At 38.0% G+C, this 27,812-nt stretch overlaps 1 protein-coding gene across 1 annotated transcript; it reads right to left on the bottom strand.

Annotated features, from left to right (window-relative positions):
• Positions 1-308: 308 nt before the first annotated feature.
• On the bottom strand, positions 309-27,033 carry LOC106880814 (FACT complex subunit SSRP1). The gene is made up of 16 exons (XM_089354380.1): positions 26,874-27,033; positions 22,006-22,191; positions 20,793-20,898; positions 16,444-16,723; positions 15,482-15,617; positions 14,095-14,198; positions 12,892-13,020; positions 10,586-10,807; positions 9,682-9,751; positions 8,788-8,917; positions 7,093-7,138; positions 5,975-6,086; positions 5,445-5,633; positions 3,283-3,380; positions 2,164-2,407; positions 309-781 (listed from the first exon to the last, which is right to left on the bottom strand). Exons 1-16 carry the CDS (start codon positions 26,925-26,927, stop codon positions 668-670), a joined length of 2,220 nt encoding a protein of 739 aa, XP_089210506.1. The 5' UTR covers positions 26,928-27,033; the 3' UTR covers positions 309-667.
• Between the last annotated feature and the right edge of the window lie 779 nt (positions 27,034-27,812).

Here is a 27,812-nt window from a genome sequence, read left to right as displayed (position 1 = left end):
AAGGATTCTGGATTATTTTTCCTTTTTTTTACTTAATTTTTGAGAGCGGTCAGGTTCATTTTTAGTATTCTCGTTTGTGAGAGCAGTCGAGTTTATTTCAGAATATTCTCATTTTAAAAACCATCTCTGACTAATCGTTGGCGTTGCCTTGGCAGAGGTTTGCACTCTCTGAGAGCTCGTTATTATTAGTCATTATCAGCCGGCTAAGATTTCAACTTCTTTTAGCATATACTCATTAACAGTTATTTTGAAGAAAAATCATCAAAAGCAACAAACAAAAGATACAGCGGAAAGAAAGTCATGACACGTTTTAAACAAACATAATTTGTTATTTATATTTTGACATGAATTTAAGAAAAAGTAAAAACAAAAAAAAAAACAATATACATATATAAATATATATATGTGTTTTTGTGTGTATATGTACGTGTAACCTAAAACATGGAACAAAAAAAAAAAAGAACAAAAGGGAAAAATAAGATGGTTTCTCTTCTCCCCAACGATGAGACGTCGGCAGATGAAAAAAGGAGTAATAACAGAGTAAATATCAGATAAGTCTGTCGCTGGTGAAATAGTCAAGAATAAGAAGTGTGTGTGAGTGCGTGTGTGTGTATGTATATGTATATGTGTTTGTGTGGAAAGGGGAGGGGGAGATGAGATATCTTTATTATTCTTCTTCTTCATCATCTTCCTCCTCCTCCTCTTCTTCTTCTTCTTCCGAACCGGCCGATCCTGACTCAGAAGCTTCCGGAGAACTGAGGATTTCTTCATCAGATGGTAACTAGAGGAAAAGGTGAAAGAAAAATGGAAAAACTCAAGGATGTGGAAATGTGGCCAAAAAAATGCTAATACAGGATAAAATTTGTATAGGACCAAAGTAATCCCTTGAGAATTCACAGAACCCATACACTAACCTGCTTGAGACTACCCCCAAAGCTCTATATTTTAGAGTTCCTGTTTTACAGTCATCAAAATTAAAACCTTCCACCAAAATTCCATGTTAATTTATGATCCAAACACCATTTTAATGAAGACAAAGCAACCTTTTTCATCCTTTAATATTACTCTCATACCTCACTTGACGGGGTGTTGTCTTGCAAGTTACATGGTGACCTCAATGAAGCTGGTGCTACATAAAAAGTACTCAGTACACTCTGTATAATGGCTATCATTAGGAAGGGCGCCCAACTGCAGAAACCACGCCAAAGCAGACAACAAACATTTGGTGCAGTTCTGACTTGGATATCGTCCTACCGTCCAACCCATACCAGCATGGAAAACATATTATATATTGATCATGATGATTATGATTTTAAGAAATTTTTCATCATTTTTAAAGTTTAATTGAAGCAAAGACTGTATTTCAATAGAATTACGATTAGAAAGGGTCGTTAAGAGAAATATCCCTATAGTGGAAAGTTTATCCCTTTTGATACAAACCTTCCCGAGGTCACCTTTAGTTCTATGATACAAAGTCTATGCTTAAAAGTGATCTAAGCTAAAACCTTCCATTGAAATTTCATGTAAGTTTAAGTTCAAAACACCTGCTCAATGATAAAGTTACTTTAATAAAATTTTACAGCATCTGATCCTGCAGGTGCTGAACCCACATAGAACACACCTGTGCTCTTTATCTTGTAACTTTGAGATTTCAATAATATATTGTTTTTTTTTTACTTGTTTAAGTCATCAGACTGTGTGGCCATGCTGGGGCACCACTTTGAGGAAATTTAATGAATTTAATTGAATGAACTGACCCAAATACTTCATTTGTTCTTGTTTAAAACTTGGCCCTCATTTTATAGGTCTCTTTTGCTGAACTGCTAGGTTACCAGAACATAAACACCTCAGCACCAGTTTTCAAGTGTTCGTGGAGGACAAATACAGACACACACACATAAATATACAACAGGCTTCTTCCAGTTTCCACCTACCAAATTCACTCACAAGGTTTTGGTTGGCCCGAGGATATAGTAGAAGACACTTGCCCAAGGTGCCATGCCGTGGGATTGAACCCAAAACTACTTAGTTGGGACGCAAACCTCTTTCCACACAGCCATGCCTGTACCTATATAACCATTGAAAAACTGTAAACCAGTTGACATAAAACATGTCAGTGAATGTATGACAAAGACACACACACAAAACTAAAGCATTATTTACCTCGCCCACTTCCTCGTCGTCATCGTCTTTCTCCTCCTTCTCTTCTTTCTTGTCAGTTTTCTTGGCCTTTGTTGCCTTTTCAGGCTTCTCTTTCTTCATTTTCTTTTTCTTTGGTTTGTCCTCGTTTGAACTGGATTCAGAGCTGGAGATGAACTCTTTGCTCTTATAGTCGCCGGTAGCTCGACTGACATTGGCGTCGGATTTTCGAGCAGAGCTCTTTTTAGGTGTCTTTGCTGGAGATGAACTATGAAACGAGAGAAGAATGATGTACTAAATTAGTAAATTGCTAATTGTAAACCATTTTATGCCTATGGACCCCTTTTATTTCTATTTTACTCTGCTGAGACTCCACATAGCCATTCAATGTATTAAAAAAAAAAAAAAATTTTTAAATTGTACTGTATTTTTATAATTAAATATTATTAGGAATTGAATAAGAAAATTTAAACATACGTCTATTCTAAAGGTATAACCAATTCATTGCAGATTTGGTCTTTGCCAGTGCTGCCTGAATGGCTTCCGTGCCGGTAGCATGCAAAATGCACCATTCAAGCATGGTCGATACCAGTACTCCCTGACTGGCCCTCATGCCAGTGGCATGTAAAAAGCACCCACTACACTCTCGGAGTGGTTGGCATTAGGAAAGGCATCCAGCTGTAGAAACATTGCTAGATCAGATTGGAGTCTGGTGCAGCCTCCTGGCTTGCCGGTCTCCAGTCAAACCGTCCAACCCATGCCAGCATGGAAAACGGACGTTAAACGATGATGATAGTTGAATAACTGTAAACCTCCTTTTGGGCTACCCTGTATATATATACACACACAAAAACCTCAACAATAAACATTCCTTTAACCCTTTAGCATTCAGATTACTCATTCAAATGTAATGCTTATTTCTTCACTTTGAGATTTTGACAATGTGATTCTTCATTTTTAGAATACAGTTGTAGACTAGGATGTGTGAGAGGCTGAAACTAGCCAGTTTAAAATACAAAACAAGTAGAATATTTGGGTCTGAAATGACCAGTTAATTGCTAAAAGGTCAGCACATGTAAGTATGGAAAAATGGATGCCAAACAAACAACACCCACACATAGACAAAACCCATTTAATACTCACTTCTCATCATTATCAGCTCTTTCAGAAGCTGTCTTTTTATATTCTTCCATAAGTTGATTATATTTTTCTTTAGATTCTTCTTGAAGTTTTTCCCATTTCTATAAACACAAAGATAAAATACTTTTTAATTCAGAAATTTCAAAGAAGAATGGTGGGAACTTTGAGAAGGGAATGATTTTAGCTTTAGTTTCTTAAGTCAAGAGCTTTAATTTACTATCATCTTCTTTAAATATTAATCTTTTTTGGAACATTTCTAATTGAACAGACTTTTGCCTGTTTTTGTTAAATAGCTATTTGTCAGTTCTGTTTGGGATAGATCTTAGGTGAAGAATTTTCTAACTGAAGAGAAGCCTAGGTTCTGCAACTCCAGAAGAGACAAGATTCAGTCTGTTTGGAGGCACACAGTTATACATTTTCCATGCAATGATAGTTAATAATCTGGTGTTGAGGACATGGATAATGTGACCAACAAACTCAACATGGCAATTAAGATCTAGTTTTACTAAATCTTATTGTCCAAACACATTGGTATCTATTATAGGAGTAGGCATGGTTTTATGGTTGAGCAGTTTGCTTCCTAGTGGAGGGGTACTCAAGAATCCTGACCTGGAGGAGGCCTAGATCCCTTAGAGAGTTAATAGTTAAGGGCTGAAACATTGTTTTGTCTTGGTATAAAAGATGGGCTACAGCAAATATTCTGCTCAATGCCACAGATTTGCTTGCCAGTTGCTAGACCTTAACCAGCTGAACATGTCCCTTAGTGGCTGACGATATGTGCATCTCTGATCATGAGCAGAAGTAGTGGGGAAGTATCACAGTAATGTGGTGAGAGGAATTCTTTGAAAACATGGCATGTTAAAATTTACTGAATAGTAACAACAACAACAATAATAGGGGTGAAATGGTATGGCACATCATTAGCAAATGCCTGAAATTGGCACAACATGAATACAAACAACGCTATCACAATGTGGCAAGAATGATCCATTGGGAACGCTGTAGAAATCATGGCCTACCAAGAGCAAAGACGAGTTATGAGCAAATTCCAGAATAAGTTACCAAGAATGAGAAGTACAAAATCTTGTGGGATGTAATGATCCACTGCAATCACCTGACCAGACATCGGAAACCAGATATTGTTGTGGTGAATAAAAAAGAAAGAACATGCATGATAACATAGCATGTCCCGGTGACAACAAGGTCAATGTGAAAGAAGAAGAAAAAAATAAACAACTATGACGATTTGAAGTGGGAAATGCGAAGGTTGTGATCAATGAAAAGAGTAGACCTGATACCAAGAACAATTGGTGCAGTTGAAAGTATCAGCACTCAACTAGCAACATGGCTGAAAAAGATTGGTACAAATGTGGAGGTAGAACACCTACATAAATCAGCATTGCTTGGAAGTGCAAGAATTCTTCCCAGGGTTCTTGAAGCATGACCAGTAATCAAGTTTCACTTTAGTCTGTTGGCTGTAGACAGCTGACACTATCCATCATACCCAGCAAAATAAGCTGTGAGTTTTCATCACATAATAATAATAATAGGACTACATTGGTATAAAAGATGGGCTACAGCAAATATTCAGCTTAATACCACAGATTTGCTTGTCAGTTGTTTGACCGTAACCAGTTGAGCATGTCCCTTGGTGGCTGACGATATGTGCATCTCTGATCACAAGTAGAAATAATGGGGGAGCATCATAGCCATGTGTTAAGAGGAGTTCTTTGGGGTTTGGATAATTCACCTTTGGAAACATGGGTGTTTTGCTCAACATCCCTAAACAAACCTTATTCAGGGACCTTTTGAGAGGGATGGGCTACATGACCTGAAGAAAATTCTAACTGGGCCCCACCTGCGAGGTCATGCGCTGTTTATCTTGATATGAGATCACCATGTCGCGCACATATGGTTGTGATGCATGTGCCTGGTGTCCCCTTATCAGACGGGTAGTCATGATGGATATACTGGGCTTCGTATATTTTACCCCAGTGTCACTTTGATGGTATGCACTGCTCTCTCACTCAATAATAATAATAATAATAAAAGATAAAATGGCAGAAACAGGGCGTAAAAACCTGTAGATTTCCAACACGTCATGTTGGGAAACAAAAAAAAGGGGGGGGGGGGGAATAATTGTAGTAAAATGTCACCATACTAACAGATTTGTCAGTGAGGTTTCTCCAAACGTCAGCAGCCTTCTTGGTAAGATCTGTAATGGAAATGCCAGGGTTATCAGCTTTAATCTTTTCTCTATTTTCACTTAACCAAATGAAGTAGGCTGATAATGGACGTTTTGGACGATTAGGGTCAACGACCTTCTTTTTCTTCCGGGATTTGCTGGATTTGGACTGAAAAGAATAAGAAAAGGAGAAAAATATCTTTATATATAACAACAGCTGAAAGTAATGTTGGTTGCTTGGCAGATTTCTCCAGTTTATGATGCTTTTTACATCATACAGAGTGAGGAGGAGAAAGGGTGTTACAAACACATTCTGTCAGAAATACAATGAATCCCAGTGTTTCAATCTATTGGAGATCTATAGCTATCAACATCATTGTCTATTAATAACAACATAGCATAAATACATACATTTACTACAGTGAATTAAGAAACCGGAAAAAGTCCAAATTAAAATTTTTTTTGGTGGTGGGTGGGAGATAAAAAACAAACAATCAAACAACAACTCACTTCTTTAGGTTTGGAGGCTTTCTTTTCTTTGTGTTTCTTAGGTTTTGGTTTCTTTGGCTCTCCATCTTCACCACTTTCCGAATCTGATGTGGTCTCAGGGTTGCTATCATATCTGTTAAATGGAGAAATGAAGGATATATAGATATATATAATAAATAGGGGAAACATCATTATCATCATCATCGTTGTCATTTAACATCCATTTTCCATGCTGGCATCGGTTGGATGCATCGACAGGAGTTGGCAAGTTGGAGAGCTACACTAGGCTCCAAATGTCTTATTTTGGCAAGGTTTCTATAGCTGGATGAGCTTCTTAATGCCAACCACTTTACAGAGTCTACTGGGTGCTTTTTATGCAGCACCAGCACAAGTGCTTTTTACGTGGCACCTGCACGGGTGCTTTTAACATGGCACCTGCACAGGTGCTTTTTACGTGGCACCTGCACAGGTGGTTTTTACATGGCACCTGCACAGTTACTTTTTACGTGGCACCAGCACAGGTGCTTTTTACATGGCACCAGCACAGTCAACCCAGCGTCATTTGAACTCAGAACATAAAATTGAAAGAAATGCTGCTAAGTATTTTATCTGCCGTGCTAATGATTCTCCCAGCTCACGCCTGAATGTAAGAAATATTGAATAGAAGAATTCTTAATTAATAAATTTCAATTATTGATTTCATATTTTGGCACAAGACCAGCAATTTCAAGAGTTGATTACATTGACCCCAGTGTTCAGTTGGTACTTAATCAATTCCATAAGGATGAAAGGCAAAGTCAACCCCAGGGCCATTTGAATTCAGAATGTAAGGACTAATGAAATGCCACTTAGCGTTTTGCCCAGCATCCTAATGATCCTGCCAGCTCGCCGCCTTCGGAATATCAAATACCAAAAGTTATTGAACAGTAAAATCCACATAATCAATATTGGTTTCGAATTTTGGCACAAGGCCAGCAATTTTGGAGGAGATAAATTAACATGGAATTTTGATGGAAGTCTTTGATTTAGATTACTTTAAAACAAGGCGTTTGTACTACAGAACCAGTCGGGATGGTCTCAGATGGGTTGGTATCAAATACAAGTGTATAATAGTAATATACAGATTTATAAAAACTCACTCTTCTGCAACTTCACTGCCACTTTCTCCAGGATTGAAAGATTCATCTGAAAAAAAAAAAAAAAAAAAAAAAAAAAAAAAAAAAATCATTAATTATTGGTGATGGAAGCAGCATTAGTACCAAAAGGTAATCAGTATATCCAACTTAACATGGATGTCTTGTTATAACGCTAGACACTGCATTATTAACCTTGAGAGATCCTATTTTACAGGTGGTGCTTGATGCATAGAAGAACACACACATATCTTAGCAGATGAGAATTGCCTGTAATGAATGCCAGAATTGCCACATCATGTGATTTCATTCAAATGGAAATCATCAGTGGGATGATCATCATCCTTTAACGTCCGCTTTCCATGCTAGCATGGGTTCAGTCAAATCTCACTATTATGATACATAGATTACCAGCATCTTTTCAGACACTGATGTTGCACATAGCCAAGCAAGCTTATTAAAAATTAATTATTAGCGACCTAAGCAGTATTAACACCAGAAGGTAATCTTTGAACACTGAATACTGCACTTTTAGCCTTGAGAGATCCTCTCTTGTAGGCACTTGGTTCATCAAAAGCACGTACATAGATCAGATGCCTGAGTGATTAAGAAGTGATTTTAGGTTTAGTCCCATTGTTACGCCTACCTAAGTTATTTTTTTATTGGGGGCTGCTATTTCTAAGTATCACGTGGCTTGCTTTTGAGGCTGGAAGGCTTTTCTATCTCCAACCACTTTCCAGAATGCACTGGGAATATTTATTCAAGGCACCAATGCAAAGAGTAGTCAGTAACATAAACCTTTAGCATTTAAACCAACCCATACCTGGCCCAAATATTTTATCTGTGTTTTGTGTTCAACCTGGCCAGATCCAGCCTCTCACACCTACCTTTTCCATTTACCTGTTTCAGTCATTTGACTGTGGCACCGCCTTGAAGGGCTTTTGTTGAATGAATTGATCCTATTATTTATTCTATTGGTTTCTTTTGCTGAACTGCTAGGGAACTGGGAGGTAAACAAACCAGCTCTAACCAGCAAGTGATGGTGGTGGTGGGGGAAGCACATACACACAAATATGCGACAGGTTTCTTTCAGTTTCCGTCAACCAAATCCACTCACAAGGCTTTGGTCAACCCAAGGTCATAGTAGAAGACACTTGCCCAAGGTGCCATGTAGTGGGACTGAACCCAGAACCATGTGGTTGGGTAGAAAGCTTTTTACCACACAGCCATGCCTGCACCTGTCCTCATGAGATATCTTCTAAAGTTGGAGAGTATTAATAAACCAAGAATTTAAGTTGTATAGTACTTAATAAATGCCACTGGCCATGCTGGAGTAATTCCTTGTAGCACATTTCTTTTAGTATTCTGTCTGTTCACAAGTCTTTTCCTAATCCAGCAGGAAAAGCCCTTTTTTTTTAACCCTTTGTATCTGTTCCTCCTAGTTATTCGACAGACCACCAACATGCAACAGACCTAGTTGAGTTTAAACATGGGTTGGATGGTTTGATAGGACTGGAAGGGCATTAAGAACTGCATCAAGCCCCAATGTGTGTGCTGGGTGCATTTTTCCATGCCAGTTGTCCAAGAGAGGTTGTTGTGCAGCTTGCAAAACTACAAGCCTCAAGCAGGGAGCGGGGGCACTTCTTTCAGTTATAAGAAAAAAAGTAAATAAAAAAAGACAGAAAAACAAGGGTAAATTACCTGATTCGTCTTCTGATTCATCTTCATCTCTTTCTCTTCCTTCCTGTTTCATTCTTTCTAAGTAGGCATCATGTTGTTCTTCACTCTCATCATTGCTATCAACCATGTCGTCGCGATATGAACCTTTCTCCTGCACACAAAAGAGGAAAGAGTGTCAGAGATACCACAAGGAAAAAAAAACAGTTCCAAAAATGGTAAGAATGCCATCACAAATATCTCAAAATCCACTGCTGTTAGTAATATCTGCAACATTGGTTATACTTAAATTTTAAAAGTAAATTCATCATCATCAACATTTAGATTCTGTTGTCCATGCTTACGTGGCTTGAACAGTTTGACCTGAGCTGGCAAGTTGGAAGGCTGCACCAGAATCCAGTCTGATTTGGCATGGTTTCTATGGCTATATGCCCTTCATAACACCAACCACTTTGAGAGTGTAATGGGTGTTTTTATATACCACTGGCACAAGTGCCATTTGTGTGACACTGGTATCTGCCATGACTGTGAATTTACTTGGCTTCATGGGTCTTCTTCTCAAGCACGATATAATACCAAAGGTCTTGGTCATTGCTTCTGTGAGGCTCAAAGCTTGAAAGGAACACAGCCACTTTGCCTCCGTGAGGACCAATGCTCGAAAGGGGCTCCTTTCATGCCACTGGCACAGGTGCCAGTTACGTGCTACCAGCATCAGCCATGACTACGAATTTACTTACCTTGACAAGTGTGTTTATGTCTCCATAGCGTAGCAGTTTGTCAAATGAGACTAATAGAATAAGTACCAGGATTTAAAAGCCCTTCAAGGCGGTGCCCCAGCATGGGCACAGTCTAATGACTGAAACAAATGAAAAACAATAATAATAAAATAAAACAAATATATAATTTGGAACATCTTACTTTGGAACCAAAATTTTTGACTCTTAATTTCTTGCTACGGATAAAATCATACAGCTTCCCATATTCATCTCTGTGAAAATAACAGAAATACTTGTTTTATTAAAAATTGTTGTCATCATCATTATCACATCCACTTTTCAATACTTGTATGGGTTGGATGGAGTTCATTGAAGCAGCTCAATAACCCACCTTGTTGCCAACCCTCAACTCTCTCCAAGAATGGTGGTGATATTTTCTTCATGGCCAGCACATGCCCAAGGCACATACAGCTATGCTCAGTGGAGCAGTGAAAGCACGTGGTAAAAATAAAACTACTGAATGATAATAATAATAATAAAAAGTATAATAATAATGTCCTGATGCAGTACTTAACTGATTGGAAGTGTTAGCCCGTACATTGTTTTCTCTTGGTATAAAAGATGGCCTACAGCAAATATTCTGCTCAATACCACAGATTTGCTTGACCATCACTAGTTGAACATGTCCCTCGGTGGCTGACGATATGTGCATCTCTGATAACGAGCAGAAGTAGTCGGGGAGCATCATAGCCATGTGTTGAGAGGAATTCTTTGAAGTTTGGATAATTCACCTTTGGAAACATGGGTGTTTCGTTCAACATCTTTAAACAACCCTTATTCAAGAACCATGAGTAGGATGGGCTATTCTACCAGAAGAAAATTCTAACTGGACCCCCCCCCCACTTGCGAGGTCGTGCTGTTTATATTGATATAAGATCACCATGTCGCGCACATATGGTTGTGATGCATATGTCTGGTGTACCCTTATCAGATGGGTATACTGGGCTTCATATATTTGTACCCCAGAGTCACTTTGATGCCATGCACTGCTCTCTCACTCAATAATAATAATAATAATAATAAAAAATACAAAAAGCCCAACTTACTTTTCAATACCAACAAACGTGTAAGTATTACTGGACTTGGTTTCTACATCAAAATCAAAGGACCTAGTGCTGCCAGCACTTCGGGCAAAGTTAACAGAAGAGACTTCATCAAATCGAATGTGAATGGGAGGTTTGTGAACAAAGATTAGTCCTCTTTCCAATGGATATAATAAACCTGTAGCTGCTTTGTAAGAACAACCAATCGCCTGGTCTCCTTTTTGGCTGTAAAACAACGGAAAATACATTATTTAAATTTCATCTGGATCCAGAAATACCAACATGGATGAAATGAATATATATATACATACATACTAACCCTTCAATTAATACCACTAACCCCCATACATCCCATACACCATTCACATTACAGATCTATATCTACCCTAATTGCACCAAATCTGGAACTACTTACTTCCCTTACACATAATCTTTTTATTCAAGGACTAAGTAGACCTGACACCGTTCAGTAATCGGTGTGCATTCAAAGCCAGTGAACAGTAATTTTACAAAACAGGTATACCTTTGAATCTCTTTAACAATTCACAATAATGATTTTTATTACTTTTATACCTACCCCAGTTCATCTAAATGTATATATCTATCGTTACTTTTCATAAAAAGCCCTTACATTTTTTGATTTCCAATGTGCATTTTCACTTCTTTTCTTCTTACTTTCCCCTTACATTTCCACGGGTAGTTTCTATTTTGTTTTTGTAACATATTTCTATTATATGTACATACATACATATATATATATATATATATATATGTATGTGTGTGTGTGTGTGTGGAGGCGCATGGCTTAGTGGTTAGGGTGTCAGCATCATGATCGTAAGATTGTGGTTTCAATTCCTGGACCGGGCAACGTGTTGTGTTCTTGAGCAAAACACTTCATTTCACGTTGCTCCAGTCCACTCAGCAGGCAAAAATGAGCAACGCTGCGATGGACTGGCATCCCATCTAGCTGGGAAACGCATACGCCATTGAAACCAGGCCCATGAGCCTGGCTAGGCTTTAAAAGGGCGCATTTATTATTTTATACACACACACACATATATATAAACATTTAAAAATTCCTCAAAAACCTTAATTATAGACATAAGAAATTAAAAGTAATATACTATCACAGACACAATACCTCATAAATGGATATAAAGCAGAAAGAATAGCAAGTTAAGGTAATCTCTATTGCTGTCCTATAGGAATTATAGCCAGCATTGACTCTTGTTATGGCATTTCATATCTGAGACATCAGATGTAAAAAAGGGTAATGCATATATATGATTTTGCTCCTTCATTGGAACCCTTCTGACCCCTTAACCCTTTCGATACGAACCCAGCTGACACCGCTTCTGGTTCTGTAATACAAATGTCTTGTTTTCGAAAGTTCTGAATTAAAAATCTTCCACCAAACCTTAGTCACAGTTTATGGTCCTAACACTAGCTTAATGATAATAACTAAGTTATTTTACTAAATTCTTTGTTATATTTAAAATTAATTGAAAGAACACAGAACATCTCAACAGAAATATGGTAACAAAAGGGCTAAAATATATAATAGAGAAACAATTCTTAACTCTTTTGATACCAACCTGTCTGAAACCACCTCTGGCTCTGTAGTACAAATATCTTGCTTTCATAAGTTTTGAATTAAAATCTTCCACCAAACCTTAGTCACAATTTATGCTCCAAAGACCAGCTTAATGATAACTAAGTTATTTTACTAAATTCTTTGTTATATTTAAAATTAATTGAAACACAGAGCATCTCAACAGAAATATGGTTAAAAAAAAAAGGGTTAATCATCCATGAACACATTGCTTAAACAGTCACTAAATACAGTGGTGTAACATCACTGGATATACCAAAGGCAGTGAGCTGGTGGAATCATTAACACATTAGGTGAAATGCTTAGTGGTATTTCATCTGTCTTCATGTTCTGAGTTCAAATGCCACCGGGACCGACTTTGTCTTTCATCCTTCCGGAGTTGATAAATTAAGTACCATTTACGCACTGGAGTTGATGTAATCGACTGGCGCCCTCCCCAAAAATTTCAGGCCTTGCATCTAAAGTAGAAAAGATTATTGGATATACCAACTTTACACATTAAACACATTCCTGGAAGTTGGTACATAAATATTAATGACTCATAGGCACACAGCATTTTGTTAGGCAACCATAATATACTAAAAAGTATATTAAATGTTTTGCATAAGTCAACACGAAGTCATTTTTCCACAGATGTGCAAAGAACAAAGGAACAAATTTCCGAAGAGAACAAAAAGGAGGGATGTTTAGAACTCACCTGACAAAAACACCTGGAACAGTAATTTTACGGTTAACAACAGCTTTGAAAATTTTGCTAATGACTTCATACTCTGTACCAGACATCTCACGAGTTAATTTTCCTTCATATTTCTTCTGTATTTCTTCTCTTTGAATAAGAAAGAAAAATAAAACAAAAACAAAAAATAAAAATAAATATGTAAACAATTCAAGTCTTGGATTTGTGAATGACAAAAAAAAATTTGGCTCTGCACTGTTTATTGGATTGAAATCCAGGCTGGTTCCATGTAAAGGGCACCGACGTTGGTGCCACATAAAAGCACCTGTGTTGATGACACGTAAAAAGTATCCAATACACTCTGTAAAGTGGTTAGTGTTAGGAAGGACATCCAGCCATTGAAACCTTGCCAAAATTGAGCCTCACGGTGGCTGAGTTCTTTTTGAGCGTTGGGCTTCATGGAGGCAATGACTGAGACCTTTGGCATTGAGGTTGTGCTCGAGAAGAAGACCCATCAAGCTGAACAAAATCACAGTCGTGGCAGATGTCATGTCACACAAATTGGCACCTGTAGACTGGAGAGAAATGAGGCAAGCATTATAAATCAACATCCCACTGATATGGAACATTCTACTCTATCCCCTCTGTACTACATATACCCCTCTACACTGTTGGTAGGTTCCAATACATCTTCAGCACCATTGATTTCTTTCTCTCTCTCACTCTGACTGTCTCCCTCTTTCTCTAACTCTCTCTCCCCTTCCACTCCTGGGGTAGCCAAATATCTCCTCTATAGTAAGGCAATTATCATATTCTGTCCCTCTATCATACACGAACCTCTTGCTAGGCACCCCTGCCCTTTCAACTAAGTAGCCTTTGTTTTGCAAGTTACTTGGCAACCCTGCTGATGCTGGTGCCATGTAAAAAGCACCTGTGTCAGTATATGGAGCACAAGAGATAAAAAATTGAAATTAAGTGCAGAGTGAAAGAGTTGTGCGATGACGGCAGAAAGTGCCTTGGGGCAGAAGAAATGGGAACAAGTTGTGATGTTAATTATCAGAATGTTAGTGCCCCGCCGAGGCACGAGGACACAAGGCCAAGATAAGTAAGGATTCAATATACTGTAAACAAATTCAATTCATATCTGCACAAAAAGACGTAAATTAAAATGAGAGAGGGAATGGTTGATTCCAAAACCAAATCTTTAGGAACAAGCATACTTACTCTGATAAGGCTAGTTCTGTGGTCATCTCGTCGTCTTTGTTAAAAAGTAAAATAAGGAAGTGATAACGCGTCTGACCTTGCTTTATAGGTGGATCCAAGCTGACCTGAAAGACAAAGGTCACAAATAGAAAGACCATGGGTTATATTGTTACTGGTTTACATTTAACAACAGGGTTGTGTGGTCAAGAGGTTTGCTTCCAGCCCACATGGTTCTGAGTTCAGTGCCCACTATGTGGTACCTCGGGCAAGTACAGTTCTATATTTGAGGAATTATGTGCATTATTTACATTTGATGGATATTTGTCCTCATCTTTTTTGTTGTTAACACAACGTTTCAGCTGATATACCCTCCAGCCTTCATCTTGTGTCTTGGGGAAATTTCGAACCCGGGTTCTCATTCCTAAGGTATTTTTCGATGTTATTATTATTATTATTATTCAGGTCACTGCCTGGAATCAAACTCGGAATCTTGGGGTTAGTAGCCCACACTCTCAACCACTACACCATATGCCTGCGACCCGAACAACAACAACAGCAGCATGAGAACCCAGGTTCGAAATTTCCCCAAGACACCTGATGAAGGGTGGAGGGTATATCAGCCGAAACGTGTTAACAACAAGATGAGGACAAATATCCGTCAAATGTAAATAATGCACTTGGGCAAGTGTCTTCTACTATAGCCATGGGCCAACCAAAGCCTTGTGAGTGGATTTGGTAGATGGAAACTGAAAGAAGCCCGTCATGTATCTCTATGACTTCACATCATGTGATACTTGTGAGTATCGCCATTATACAAGTGATATCCTTCCTTAGCAATCTTCCAGGAAAACATGTTTGGCTATCATCATCATTTAATATCTGTTTTCCATGCTGGCATGGGTTGGACAGTTTGACTGCAGCTGGAAAGCTGCAGAGTTGCGCTGGGTTCCAATTGTCTGATTTGGCTTGGTTTCTATGGTTGGATGATGCGAACCACTTCACAGCTTGGTGCTTCTTGGTTGGCAACAGAAAGGGCATCCAGTTGTAGAAAATTTGCCTCATCCAAGCAAGCATGGAAAAGTGGAAGATAAAACAATGATGATGATGATGATATTACATAAAAAGGGCGGCGAGCTGGCAGGATCGTTAGCACGCTGGGTGAAATGCTTAGCGGTATTTCGTCTGCTGTTACGTTCTGAGTTCAAATTCCACCGAGGTCGACTTTGCCTTTCATCCTTTCGGAGTTGATTAAATAAGTACCAGTTATGCACTGTGGTCGATGTAATCGACTTAAACCATTTGTTTGTCCCCTCTATGTTTAGCCTCCTGTGGGCAATAAAGAAATAGATATTACATAAAAAGTTATCGTGAAATTATAAAGATGGGCACAAGGGACCAAACCACTTACCACAAAAAACATCTGGCGTCTGTCATTGTGTGGAAGTAAGAAAAGCCGAAGTACAGTGGCGTAAGGAATTTTGTAATCAAATGTTTTACCATGGAGTTGGAGAAATGTAGGGTAGATCTTGATATCATATCGACCTCTGGAAACAGAAAGAAAAAAACGAAATTAGATGAGAGCAGACAATTTACAGAAACACATATATACACACATCCACACTGTAAAGTGGTTGGCATTTGGAAGGGCATCCAGTTAAAACTATGCCAAAGTAGAACTTGTTAGTGCCATGTAAAAAACACCCAGTTCACTATGTAAAGATGGCATTAGGAAGGGCATCCAGCTGTAAAAATCCATGCCAAAACAGACCTCGCTGGTGCTGGTGCCATGTAAAAACGCATCCTTAATGCTCAGAATAATTCCAGGTGTTTATGAACGCCTTGTAGTATCCCATGGGTCAATACTGACATCTTACTGACCCCTGTTATTGTGGATGGGCAGATAGTATTTAGCAAAGAACATGCAGTGTGTGGATAATCAGAGCAAAATTTTAATGAGCTGGGCTGCATAAGAGAGAGAGAGATAGTGTGTGTGTGTGTGTGTGTGTGTTGTATACGGAGTCTGTTGTTGTCCATCCTGTGTACACGCCCCACTAAAGTAAATTTCTATCAATGAGGATTTCCATCATCGGAGGCAGATCAGCACACCGGAAGATCTCTTCGTTCCTGATCTTGCCAAACAGATTGATAGTCATAATTTGAAAAAGAAATCGTGGAAGACTTAGACTAAGATTCAAAAATACTGCAAAATGGAAAATGAATTGGAAAGAAATTGATTATGATAAATGGCAAACTCAAGCGAAAAACCAACCAGTGTAGAGAAAACTAATCAAGTCATGCTAAAGCTACAAACAGTCACAGGTGTGACGACTGATTGCAGGTAAGATATGTGATACATGAAAATCAATATACCTGGGTGTAAGACATTGTACTTGATCGAATGTAACAATAGCATCTCCTGTGGCCTGGATAATGTCTGCTTTGGACATGACATTTTTGTAGAATTCTTGCACAACATCCTTTTCCAGTTCAGATGGGATGTGAAAGCGCAGTTCCATCAGCGAGACAGCAGCATCATCGTTCTGGTGAAATTCCAAAGTGACTTCATTTTTGTTTGTTGTTGCATGTGAGACATTGGTCAAAGGAATTTCGAAGGCCATGTTTTTCTCAACTTCAAAATTGAGGGCATTACCTGTAAAACAGTCAGTAAAAGGAGAATATTATTATTGAGTGAGAGAGCAGTGCATGCCATCAAAGTGACACTGGAGTACAAATATATGAAGCCCAATATACCCATCGTGACTGACCATGTGATAAGGGTAGTCATGATGGGTGCATTCATCACAACTATCTGTATGACATGGTGACCTCATATCAAGATAAACAGCACATGACCATGCAGGTCATGCTAGAACTTTCTATGGCCCAGCTAGAACTTTCTTCAGATCGTAGCCCATCCCACTCAAAAGGTCTCTGAATAAGGGTTGTTTAACCCTTTCGTTACCAAACCGCCCAAAGCCGCCCGAAAAAAATTTTGGTTCATGTGACCAAGCCGCCCAAAACCGCCCGTAATCACCTATTCATATTTAAATGAGAATATCTGAGCAAATCTCGTTAGTACATTCGTGAAAACACGTGATTATTTGTGTAAACAGTTCAGCTATAGTTTTGTACGACGATCAACGTGTTTTTTTAATTTTGTGAATTTTGGGAGATTTTTTTCCAAATTTGTTCCTGTTGTGTTTTCAAAATTTGTAATCCTGACAAAAAAATGGATACGAATTTTATTCTGTCAAGCAGCGAGTCAGAATTCGAAGGATTTTCCGTTGAAAACCTTGATAAATCTAACTCTGTAACCGAAAAAAAAAAGCACGTGGTATTTGATAATGAATCTGAGGTTTCATTTTCCGAAAATGAAAGCAGTGAATCCGAGAGCTCCGATGATAGCGATAAAGATAATGAATTAGTACCTGAATGGAGTGAAAATTTAAAAACTCCTTCTTTCAGTGATTTTTCTGAAGAAACTGGACCAAGTCACAGTCTTACCCAGGAGAGTAAAGCTTTAGACTATTTCTTTTTGCTTTTTCCGATGTGCCTATTTGAATTGATTACGGCGGAAACAAACCGTTACGCTAAATGTAAACAAAGCGTAAAAAAGGATAGTTTGAGGTTTCCCATAAACTTGAATGAAATTAAAGCATATTTTGCCATAAATATTATCATGGGCATTAGAAAGTTACCTAGAATAACAAATTACCGGAGTAGTGATGAACCCTTTGGCGACGAATATGTCGAGTATAATGACGAGGATACGGTTTTTAAAATTGACTCAATATCTACATGTAAGAGACACGAGCAGTACACCAGTACGTGGAAAACCAGACTTTGATCCCTTATTTAAAATAAGACCCCTCATTGACTGTGTTCAAAGCACATATAAAACAGTTTATAGATAAGGATATGGTGGGCTATAAAGGCCGAGTGCGTTTTCAACAGTATATGCCAGGAAAGCGCACAAAATGGGGGATCAAAGTTTGGAAAAGATTTGTGAATCAAATACTGGGTACTGCTCTGGATTTTAATTTTATACTGGCAAAAGAGACAGTAATAAATCCAGTAATGTGCACAACTCTTCTATAATAATATTTTGTTGTATACCCAATTGAATATTAGCTAATAACCCATTTTCTATAGCGATGTTTGAACAAAAATTTAAATAATTTTATATTTTGTTGAATTTACCTGTATTTACCTGTAATTAAAGTCACTTTGTGACAAAAATTTTGGTATAGAATTGGTTGAGAACCTTTCGTTAATTTATCTTCCAAAAATCACATTAATATGTTGATAAATAAAAAAGTTAGAGTTGTTTAACGAAACCAGCCTAAATTTATGATTATGTTAGAAATTAATTGAAACACATAAGGGGTGTAATTTGGTTAGAAATATGGTAACGAAAGGGTTAAGGATGATGAATGAAACACCCATGTTTCCAAGGGTGAATTATTGAAACCCCAAAGAATCCCTCTCGACACATGGCTATGATGCTCCCCAACTACTCCTGCTTGAGATACACATATCGTCAGCCACTAAGAGACATACTCAATTTGTTAAGGGCTAGCAACTGACAAGCAAATCTGTAGGACCGAGCAGAATATTCACTGCAACCCTGGCAAGTTTTATGTGGCAACAGCAAAGTTACAGGTAACTTACAAGACAAGAACCCCTTTGCCAAATAAGGAAGGTGGTTCTGTGCCAAGTGATGAAAGGTTAGAGTGTGAATAGAGGGACAGAAACAGGAGTTTTTCAGTGAATGCGATACTTCAGGACAGCGAGAGAAAAGAGAAGATGGAGAATAATGTGATGCGGTGGAGTACACTCAATTTACTGGGAGCTGTATATAAATGGAAGCAAGGATTGGAGAGGATGAGTGGGGTGGAAAGCTCATGAGATTGTGAAAAGAGAATTGTATTTGTCAAGGTGGTGAGCTGGCAGAATTGTTAGCACGCCAGGCAAAATGCATAAAGGCATTGCGTCCATCTTTACAATCTGAGTTCAAATTCCACTGAGGTTGACTTTACTATTCATCCATTTGGGGATAATGAAATAAGTACCAGCTGAAAACTGGGGGTAAATGTTATTCACTTACTCCCCCCCCCCATCAAATTTTAGGCCTTGTGCCTGTAGTAAAAAGGATTATTTGCCCATTGGTTAACCATTTAACTAATTGATCATTTGATTAATCATTTGGTCAATCAATCAGTCCCTTTGCCACCATTTTTCAACTGCATTAACGACATGCCCTTGGTACTCCATTGAGTTCACATCAAGAATCTTGCAAACCAAATATAAAAAACCCCAAATTGTTTACTAATATTAAAACTAAAAATTGCATCATCAACCAGACACTTGGATGTTGTTATACATCGCTGGTCACAATGCGTTTTTGCATTGTTTTAGCTTGATTAGGCGGAGGCGCAATAGCCCAGTGGTTAGGGCAGCGGACTCGCTGTTTCGATTCCCAGACCGGGCGTTGTGAGTGTTTATTGAGCGAAAACACCTAAAGCTCCACGAAGCTCTGGCAGGGGATGGTGGCGAACCCTGCTGTACTCTTTCACCACAACTTTCTCTCACTCTTACTTCCTGTTTCTGTTGTTCCTGTAATTCAAAGGGTCAGCCTTGTCACACTGTGTCACGCTGAATATCCCCGAGAACTACGTTAAGGGTACACGTGCCTGTGGAGTGCTCAGCCACTTGCACGTTAATTTCACGAGCAGGCTGTTCCGTTGATCGGATCAACTGGAACCCTCGACGTCGTAAGTGACGGAGTGCCAACAACAACAACAACAACAACAGCTTGATTAGGCAAGCAGGTCAACATTCTCCCTGATTGAAAGCTAGTCTGTCAGAGTTACTCATTTATAGCTGAGTAAACTAGAGCAGTGTTTCCCAAAGTGGGAAGTACTGACCCTTGGGGGCAGTGGAAAGATCCATGAGGATGATCACGGGGTGGCCAAAATGGGGTGACAGATGTAAAATTTAAAATATTAATACGTTAATTAGGTTTAAGTTTTATTTGGAAATACAGTTGTTTTGAATTTGCTGCAGGAAGTGGTCTATATTTATTTCTTTATTGCCCACAAGGGGCTAAACATAGAGGGGACAAACAAGGACAGACAAAGGGATTAAGTCGATTACATTGACCCCAGTGTGTAACTGGTACTTATTTAATCGACCCCGAAAGGATGAAAGAGGCAAAGTCGACCTCGGCGGAATTTGAACTCAGAACGTAGCGGCAGATGAAATATCGCTAAGCATTTCGCCTGGCGTGCTAATGATTCTATATTTGTGGTGGGGAGGGAGAGGAAGTACTAGGAATGTGGCCAGGGTACCAAGGGGATGGCAGCCTGAAAAAGTTTGGGAATACTGGACTAAAGCAACATGAAATGCAGTGTTTTGCTCAAGAACAGAGGGCATCACTTGGTCCAGGAATTGAACTCATGATCTAGTGATTCTGAGTGCAACACCCTAACCACCAGGCTACGTGCCTTCACAAAACTGAAAACAATTATTTTAGATTCTGGAAATTAAAATTCTTAAAAAAAAAAAAAAAAAAAAAAAAAAAAAAAAAAAAAGATAAAAAAAAAAAAAGATAAATAAATAAAAAAAAAATGGGTAGAAATTGAAAAAAATTAACTGCAAAAATCTGGAAGTTTACAACTCGTATCAGAAATATAAAACAAACAAAAAAAAAAACTCACCTCTAAAACGGGTCACACCCCAGTTCCAGCCTCTAACAGAACAATCTATTTTCTCCAAGGTGGTATCATAATGTTTCATAACAAATGATGACAATTTGTCGTATTCCTGAACAAAACCAGAAAGCAATGTCAAAGATATATATATATCACATTTATTGGCTTATGTCTTGAATATTTTGCTAACAGATTATCTATGAATATATTTGATTGAGAAGACCCATCAAGCCAATGCTGGTGTTACGTAACAGGCATTTGTGCCAGTGGCACGTATAGACCACCTTTAGAGCATTGGGCCTCACAAAGGCAAAGTGGCTGAGTTCTTTTCAAGTGTTGGGCCTCATGGAAGTAATGACCAAGACCTTTGGCATTATGTCGTGCTTCAGAAGACCCATCAAGCCAAGCGGGCCTGGCATCGATCATGTTCAGAGTGCTTTTTACGTGCCACCAGCACAGGGGCCAGTCAGTGGTTACTGGCATTGGCCACGTTTGGTTTGTGCTTTTTACATGCCGCTGGCACGAGAGCCAGTCAAGGGGTACTGGTATCAGCCACATTTGGATGGTGCTTTTTACATGCCACCAGCACAGGAGCCAGTCAGGCGGGCCTTGCATCAACCACGTTCGGACAGTGCTTTTCATGTGCCACCAGCAGGGGTGAAAAACAAGATGGGAATTTGAAAGAAGTATTTATAAAACTAGTTTTTAAATATCAAATGGTGATTGGGGGGGATCCACCAGATTAAAATATATAAAAAAAAAAAGGGGGTCCAAAGATAAGAAATGATTGAGAAATACTGACCTACACTTTTAGTATTATTTTGCTGCTCTTTATCCTTTTTCTGCACTGCCAGTCATCACCTCCTCTCTCCTGATGTTGAGACTGAACAACAGCCTCAGGGAGTAGATGATGATATCTCCTCCTCTCTTCTCTCTAGTATCTGGTTTGGAAGCTCTCTACACCAGTATCATACAGATTTCGAAGCCTTTTGATTAACAGGCAGTGCCACAAACTGATTGGGGGTGACAGTGCAGAAAATGAGAAACTGCTCAAGACGATCATGGAGATGAAGCTTTGGATGTCCACAAGGCCTACCTCAAGTCTTGATCTACTGAAGAAAACCGTCTTTGGGAGTTGGTTGCCCAGCATCCGAACCCACACCTGATACAAACTAACATAAACAATAGTTAAATAATAATAAAAATAATATAAACTTACTGTTTCTCGTATTCCATCATAGCGGTGTATTATTCCACTTTGAAGTATGATCTTGAGGCAATTACCGCAGGCACGTTTCAGCCAACAGACAGACTCAATATCACTGCTTGAATATTGATCGACTTTACCAGTCTTTAAGTTCTTGAACACCACATTTTCTCTTTGAAGTTTTAATTTTCCAGGATTCTAAACAACAAAACATGAGATTGCATTAACCCTTTTAGTCCAGAGGTGGGGAAATGTTTTAGTGTGGCGGGCAAAAATTTCCAATGAAAATGTCTGTGGGCAGACCACATGTTCTAACTCTTATATCTGTGTAAATCTTGTATATATATCTATGTATAATTTGATATACATTAATAAAAGATAAGTTTAACACATTAAATTAAGGTGTAACATCTCCATTAACGCCACCACTGAATTTAGGATGTTTATATTACTTATGAGGTATACTATATTTTTCAGCTAGAGTATAGTTGGGTCTCAACCAAGAAGGGAGCTTCATGGGAAAAAGGTTCTTCTCTCTATCTGGTGGGATTGCAAAGGAGTAATTCACTTTGAATTGTTACCACCTAATGCAACAATCAATGTTCAAGTCTACTGTCAGCAATTACAACATTTGAACCAAGCTTTGAAGAAAAAAAGACCCGCTTTAGTGAATCAATGTTTCATCAGGACAATGCGCGAACCCACACTGCAAAGAACACATCACAGAAGATCGAAGAGCTTGGTTGGGAAAAAATTCCTCATTCACCTTATTCTCCTGACCTTGCTCCTTCAGACTACCATTTGTTTAATAGTTTACAGAATCATTTGGGGAACATAACTTTCACAAAAGCCAGGAAGAGGTCAAAACTGACATTTCAGTTCTTCGCTTTGAAACCAAAAGAGTTTTACATTGATGGGATTAAAAAGCTGGTAAATAGATGGAAGGAAGTCATAGATAATCAGGAAAGTACATTGATGATTAAATTTCAATTAAATATAACATTTGATTACTTGTTCTCTTTATTCAAAATTCAGACAGAACTTATGGGATGACCTGATAGAAAACACTTCCTAAGGTGCCATGCAGTGGGACTGAACCTGGAACCATGTGACTGGGAAGCCAGCTTTTTACCACAGAGCAAACACCTAGTAACTCGAGGGCACATCTTTCCTCTACAACTAGACATCTGTTCTTGTTTCCCTATCATACTTTAACTTCTCATTAGCTGATATAAAGCCACTTCCTTCAATACTTGCAACCGCTTTGTTGTGTGTAGGGGTCTTGCAAATTACTTGGTGACATCACTGGTATCAGTGCCACATAAAAAGCACCTAGTACACTGAGTGGTTAGCATTAAGAAGGGGCACCCAGCTGTAGAAACCCTGCCAAAAGCAGACACTGACATTTTGTGCAATCCTCTGACTTGCCAGCTCTTGTCAAACCATCCAACTCATGTCAGCATGGAAAATGGGTATTAAATGATGGTGATGATGATAATAGGCATCTTTCACCTTTTGGACTGGCTCTTGTGCGGGTGGCACATAAAAGACACCATTTCGAGCGTGGCCGTTTTCGTGCAGGTGACACGTAAAAGCACCCACTACACTCTCTGAGTGGTTGGCGTTAGGAAGGGCACCCAGCTGTAGAAACTCTGCCATATTGGATTGGTGCCTGGTGTTGCCATCCGGTTTCACCAGTCCTCAGTCAAATCGGCCAACCCATGCTAGCATGGAAAGCGGACGTTAAACGACGATGATGATGACCCTTGGTACATTTATTCTTCAAAACCTGGCACTTATTTGTTTCTTTATTGCTAAACCACTAAGTTCTGGGATGTAAACAAACCAACACCAATTGTCAAATAGTATGTGGTGGGTACATATGGTGCTGTCTACATCTTATGCGGAGTGTGACCACCTCCTGTACCTACACCTTAGATCCATCATGGCGTCTGATGTGGCTTATTAAACCAGACAATGTTTTGAAAAGACACCCACATAGATTGCATATCCAATTTGGACCACTAATAGCCGCAGTTAAGTTCTGATCCTTGTGGATCTTAAGATGTCTTTTCAGGCAGACCGTATGGCATACATTGGATTGAAAGGTGTGCACAGACATATAGGCAGAATAATTCGTGGAGGTTCGTTTTTCATGGGTCTGCAAATGAGATTTGAGCTCAGCAAAGGAAAGGCATGGCCTGTCATAAAATGTGCGCACAAAAAGGTCATTGTGATTCACCTTCTCGATCATAAAGCTCTTCTTTAAAAATCTCAAGTCTTGCATTCATTACCTTGGCCTCTTCAAGCACTTTCACTCCACACTTTTATATATATATGTATATATATATATATATATATATATATATAAATGAAATATTCAAACACTGAGATTTGAAGTTAGATGTCACTACTGTTCATATCATCTGTGGATAAATTCAGAATTTGATGATATCACCAGTAGTAGCATTGGTGGAATGCAGTTATGATAGCTTTATCGAGCTATGAAATATCGTAATGATGCTTAATGAGCATCTACCTGCTAGAAATAAGAGCCAAGTCTTAAATAATCCACCGTAGTGCACCAATATAACAGAGAAAAACAGTATGCGAGGAAAACAAACCGAATTAAAACATTTAACAACACATATATTTCAGTGGGTGGAGATCCAGGATTTTGTTTTGGGTGTTCCCCAAAACTTTATAAGGTGGGAATCACAATTTGTAACAAATGGACCCATTTTTATGTATTCTTTGTTGTAGAAGACCATTTACATATGAAACAGTAGAAACTGCTGGAAATAAAATAACAATTTTATTATATTTGCAACAGCTCAACACCCCTGCACCTGCCACTGTATGTATATATACACACACACATACACATTCAATGGGCTTCCATGCAGTTTCTGTCTACCAAATTCACTCACAAGGTATTAGTTGGTCCGGCGCTATAGTAGCAGATACTTGTCCAAGGTGCTGCACAACAAATACATACAAGAGGAGATAGGAATCCTTTTGTCATAATATTGTTTTTAAATACTCCAACGTCACTAACAAGAAAACGGTATAGAAAATTCGATGGATTTCGAAATAGCTGTCAAGCATAAACTGAAATTTCTTGGGGGAAATTTTTGTTGTTTCATAATTCCTTACATTCTAAATTTCGCATGAAAACATTTTGCAAAAACATCTCTGTTTTTGAAACATAACTCCCCACGCCATCGGAATGTGTCATGATTAAATGACAAAAGAAGAAACGGAAAAAAATATGGATGGTGGAGGAGGGTATTCTGAAGGTTCAATGAAGGATTGGTGGGTGGGGATTAAAGAGCACAGATTTTTGAAAAAAAAAAAAAAAATTCTCTTGAATGCGAATTACATGGGTTTTAGAATGAGGGATATCAACAATCCTTCGGTATTGATACATGACGTCATTACCCTACACACAGCCTTTCATCATGATATAAAGCGGTTAGGTTGAAAAAGTGGGTGAATAACGACATTTCCTCATCCCGACACCCTGTGGACTAATATCGAAGGATCGTCGGGATATTCATAAAATGACGGAAAATACAGCAACAAAAAACATAACAAGAAATTCCACAGCTAGTCTGCATAGGATTGTTTGTTTACCAGATCATTCACAGACATAATACTATAAGCCAAAATACAGCATAAACCTAATTGTATCGTGTGTGAATTCTCCAGCCACATGTACTTCTGTTTGAAGTGATTAACAACAAACAATAATGGAGTTATTCGGGATTGAGGATTAACAATGGGATTTGTCGATTATATAATTCCATTCTCTTCTTGGATATATTGCTTGATTTGTACTTTATTTTATCAACCCAAGAACGGTAAAAGACAATGTTGATCTCGCCGAAATTCGAACTCAGATTGTAAAGGGAAGTAACTACATTATCGCATGGCATTTTCCTCAAGCAATCTACCGACCCTGCTAATTCATTTGCGTATAATTAATAAATCTTCCTTCTGGTAAGAAATAAACCCGTAAATCTACAGAAGGGAGTGGGGGTTGAGACTGAGACAATCGTATTTCTATTAATTAACGATTTTAACTATTTCAAGAGAATGAAATAGGCAAAAGTGATTTAGCTTTCACAAAATAAAAGCCGTAGTAAGCGCTTTCGCGCGCGTAATCTTTCTTTGATACATTCATATCTATGGATCCACTAATATTTATGGTTTAGTGGTTTCAAGGAAAGGAAATTTTAAGGATCATTTCGGCCGATCTCGGATTTATTATTAGAAGAGACAGCGGAAATAAGGATAGCTGATATTGTTGTAAATAAACTAGCGACAACCAAGTATTGAAACTGGGTCGTGAGGGTGGCGAATTGGAGACATTTTTTTTTTATTAATTAATTGTGCGACGCTCAGTCAGACATGCTTGCACATAGTTATATATATCTCTTTCACTCTCCACCCACACTTATATTTATAGATACATACACGCGCACATACACACACATACATATAAAACGCATATATATACATATAAAACGCATATATATATATATATATATATGCACACACACATGCATCTAAATTTTATACATCCGTGTTATATACGTTAGATCATCTAGCATACATCTCTCTCTCTCTCTCTCATATATATATATATATATATATATATATATATATATATATATATATATATATATATGTGTGTGTGTGTGTGTGTATTTATAAAACTTAAGTCTTCTTTAATTGGCACTCCTCTCTATATACACGCACATCATAATCTTTAGTCCTTGTTTTTCTAAAGCATTAAACAAAACTGAGAGACAACGATTCTCCGTTATCGAAATGACGAACAATAAACAAAAGGAAATAAACAAAGTGGAACTTACCAAAGCTCCCCGAACTTCTTGTACAACATCGTTATATTCGATTGTATCGCTCATGTTGTACAATGAAGGACTGAACGTCTACAACGGTCACTAAGAGGATCGTTTAGAAAGAAATCTTTTTTTCCTCCGTCCAGTCAGTCTTAAATCATTCACACACCGCATCCGCCAACAGGAACCGGAAGTTGGGAGAAACATGAAATGGCGGGAAATAACACTACTCTTTCGTTGTTGTCTTTCACATGGTTGAATCATAAATACTTTGGTCTGCAGCCTGTAACTTTTGTGTACCTTACTGGATCTTATTAAATTTCTACCAGCCTCTAAATGTATTTTAAATTTTCACCAGATTATTGCCAGATAATGTAGTTTTGCATGCTGATGACGAAAATCGCAATAATTTTTTTTTCTAGAAATTAATAATTAAGTTACATCAGTGTACAAAAATTTGAAAAAAAAAAGAAAATTCTAATGAACATATGAAATACTATCCCTGCTTCTATTATTGTTATTGCCGTTTCTGCATGTTTTTTTTCTCTTTATCTGACCATTTATTATTTATTTTTATTAAAAATTTTTTTTTTTTTTTGCATTCTTGAAATATCTTTTGTTTAGTTTCAACCCCTGTTTTTGCTTTGATGTCGTCATAAAATTTTGTTACTTATATCGACTTCCCTAAGGTAAAGATCATGGACCGCACCCGCTTTGGGATTTAAAAAAAATTTTTTTTTATACAGGAACACACTATATTGATGGCAGAGATTCCGAATCTGCAAAAAAAAAAAAAAATGCATTTCAAAATTTTTATTCTCCCCCATCAATTTCTTAAATTTTCACTTTTTATAAAAAAATTTGTGGGGCAAAATACATAGAAAAATACGGAGATTATGGTTCTGAAAAAAAAAAAAAAAATTTTGTAAGATTGCAATTTAAAAAAAAAAA

Source organism: Octopus bimaculoides, chromosome 6, assembly GCF_046866305.1.
Source record: "Octopus bimaculoides isolate indiv1 chromosome 6, ASM4686630v1, whole genome shotgun sequence".
Taxonomy (NCBI): domain Eukaryota; kingdom Metazoa; phylum Mollusca; class Cephalopoda; order Octopoda; family Octopodidae; genus Octopus; species Octopus bimaculoides.
The sequence above is the reverse complement of the archived record's forward strand: the minus strand, read 5'-3'. Positions and strand labels throughout refer to the sequence as shown.

Coding starts and splice junctions, on each gene's coding strand:
- LOC106880814 (XM_089354380.1), bottom strand. CDS start 26,927: ATGAGCGATACAATCGAATATAACGATGTTGTACAAGAAGTTCGGGGA. Junction 20,899..22,005: donor ATGATGGAATACGAGAAACA/GTAAGTTTATAT, acceptor GGTTTTGTTCAG/GAATACGACAAATTGTCATC. Junction 13,021..14,094: donor ACAGAACTAGCCTTATCAGA/GTAAGTATGCTT, acceptor TCTTATTCAAAG/AGAAGAAATACAGAAGAAAT.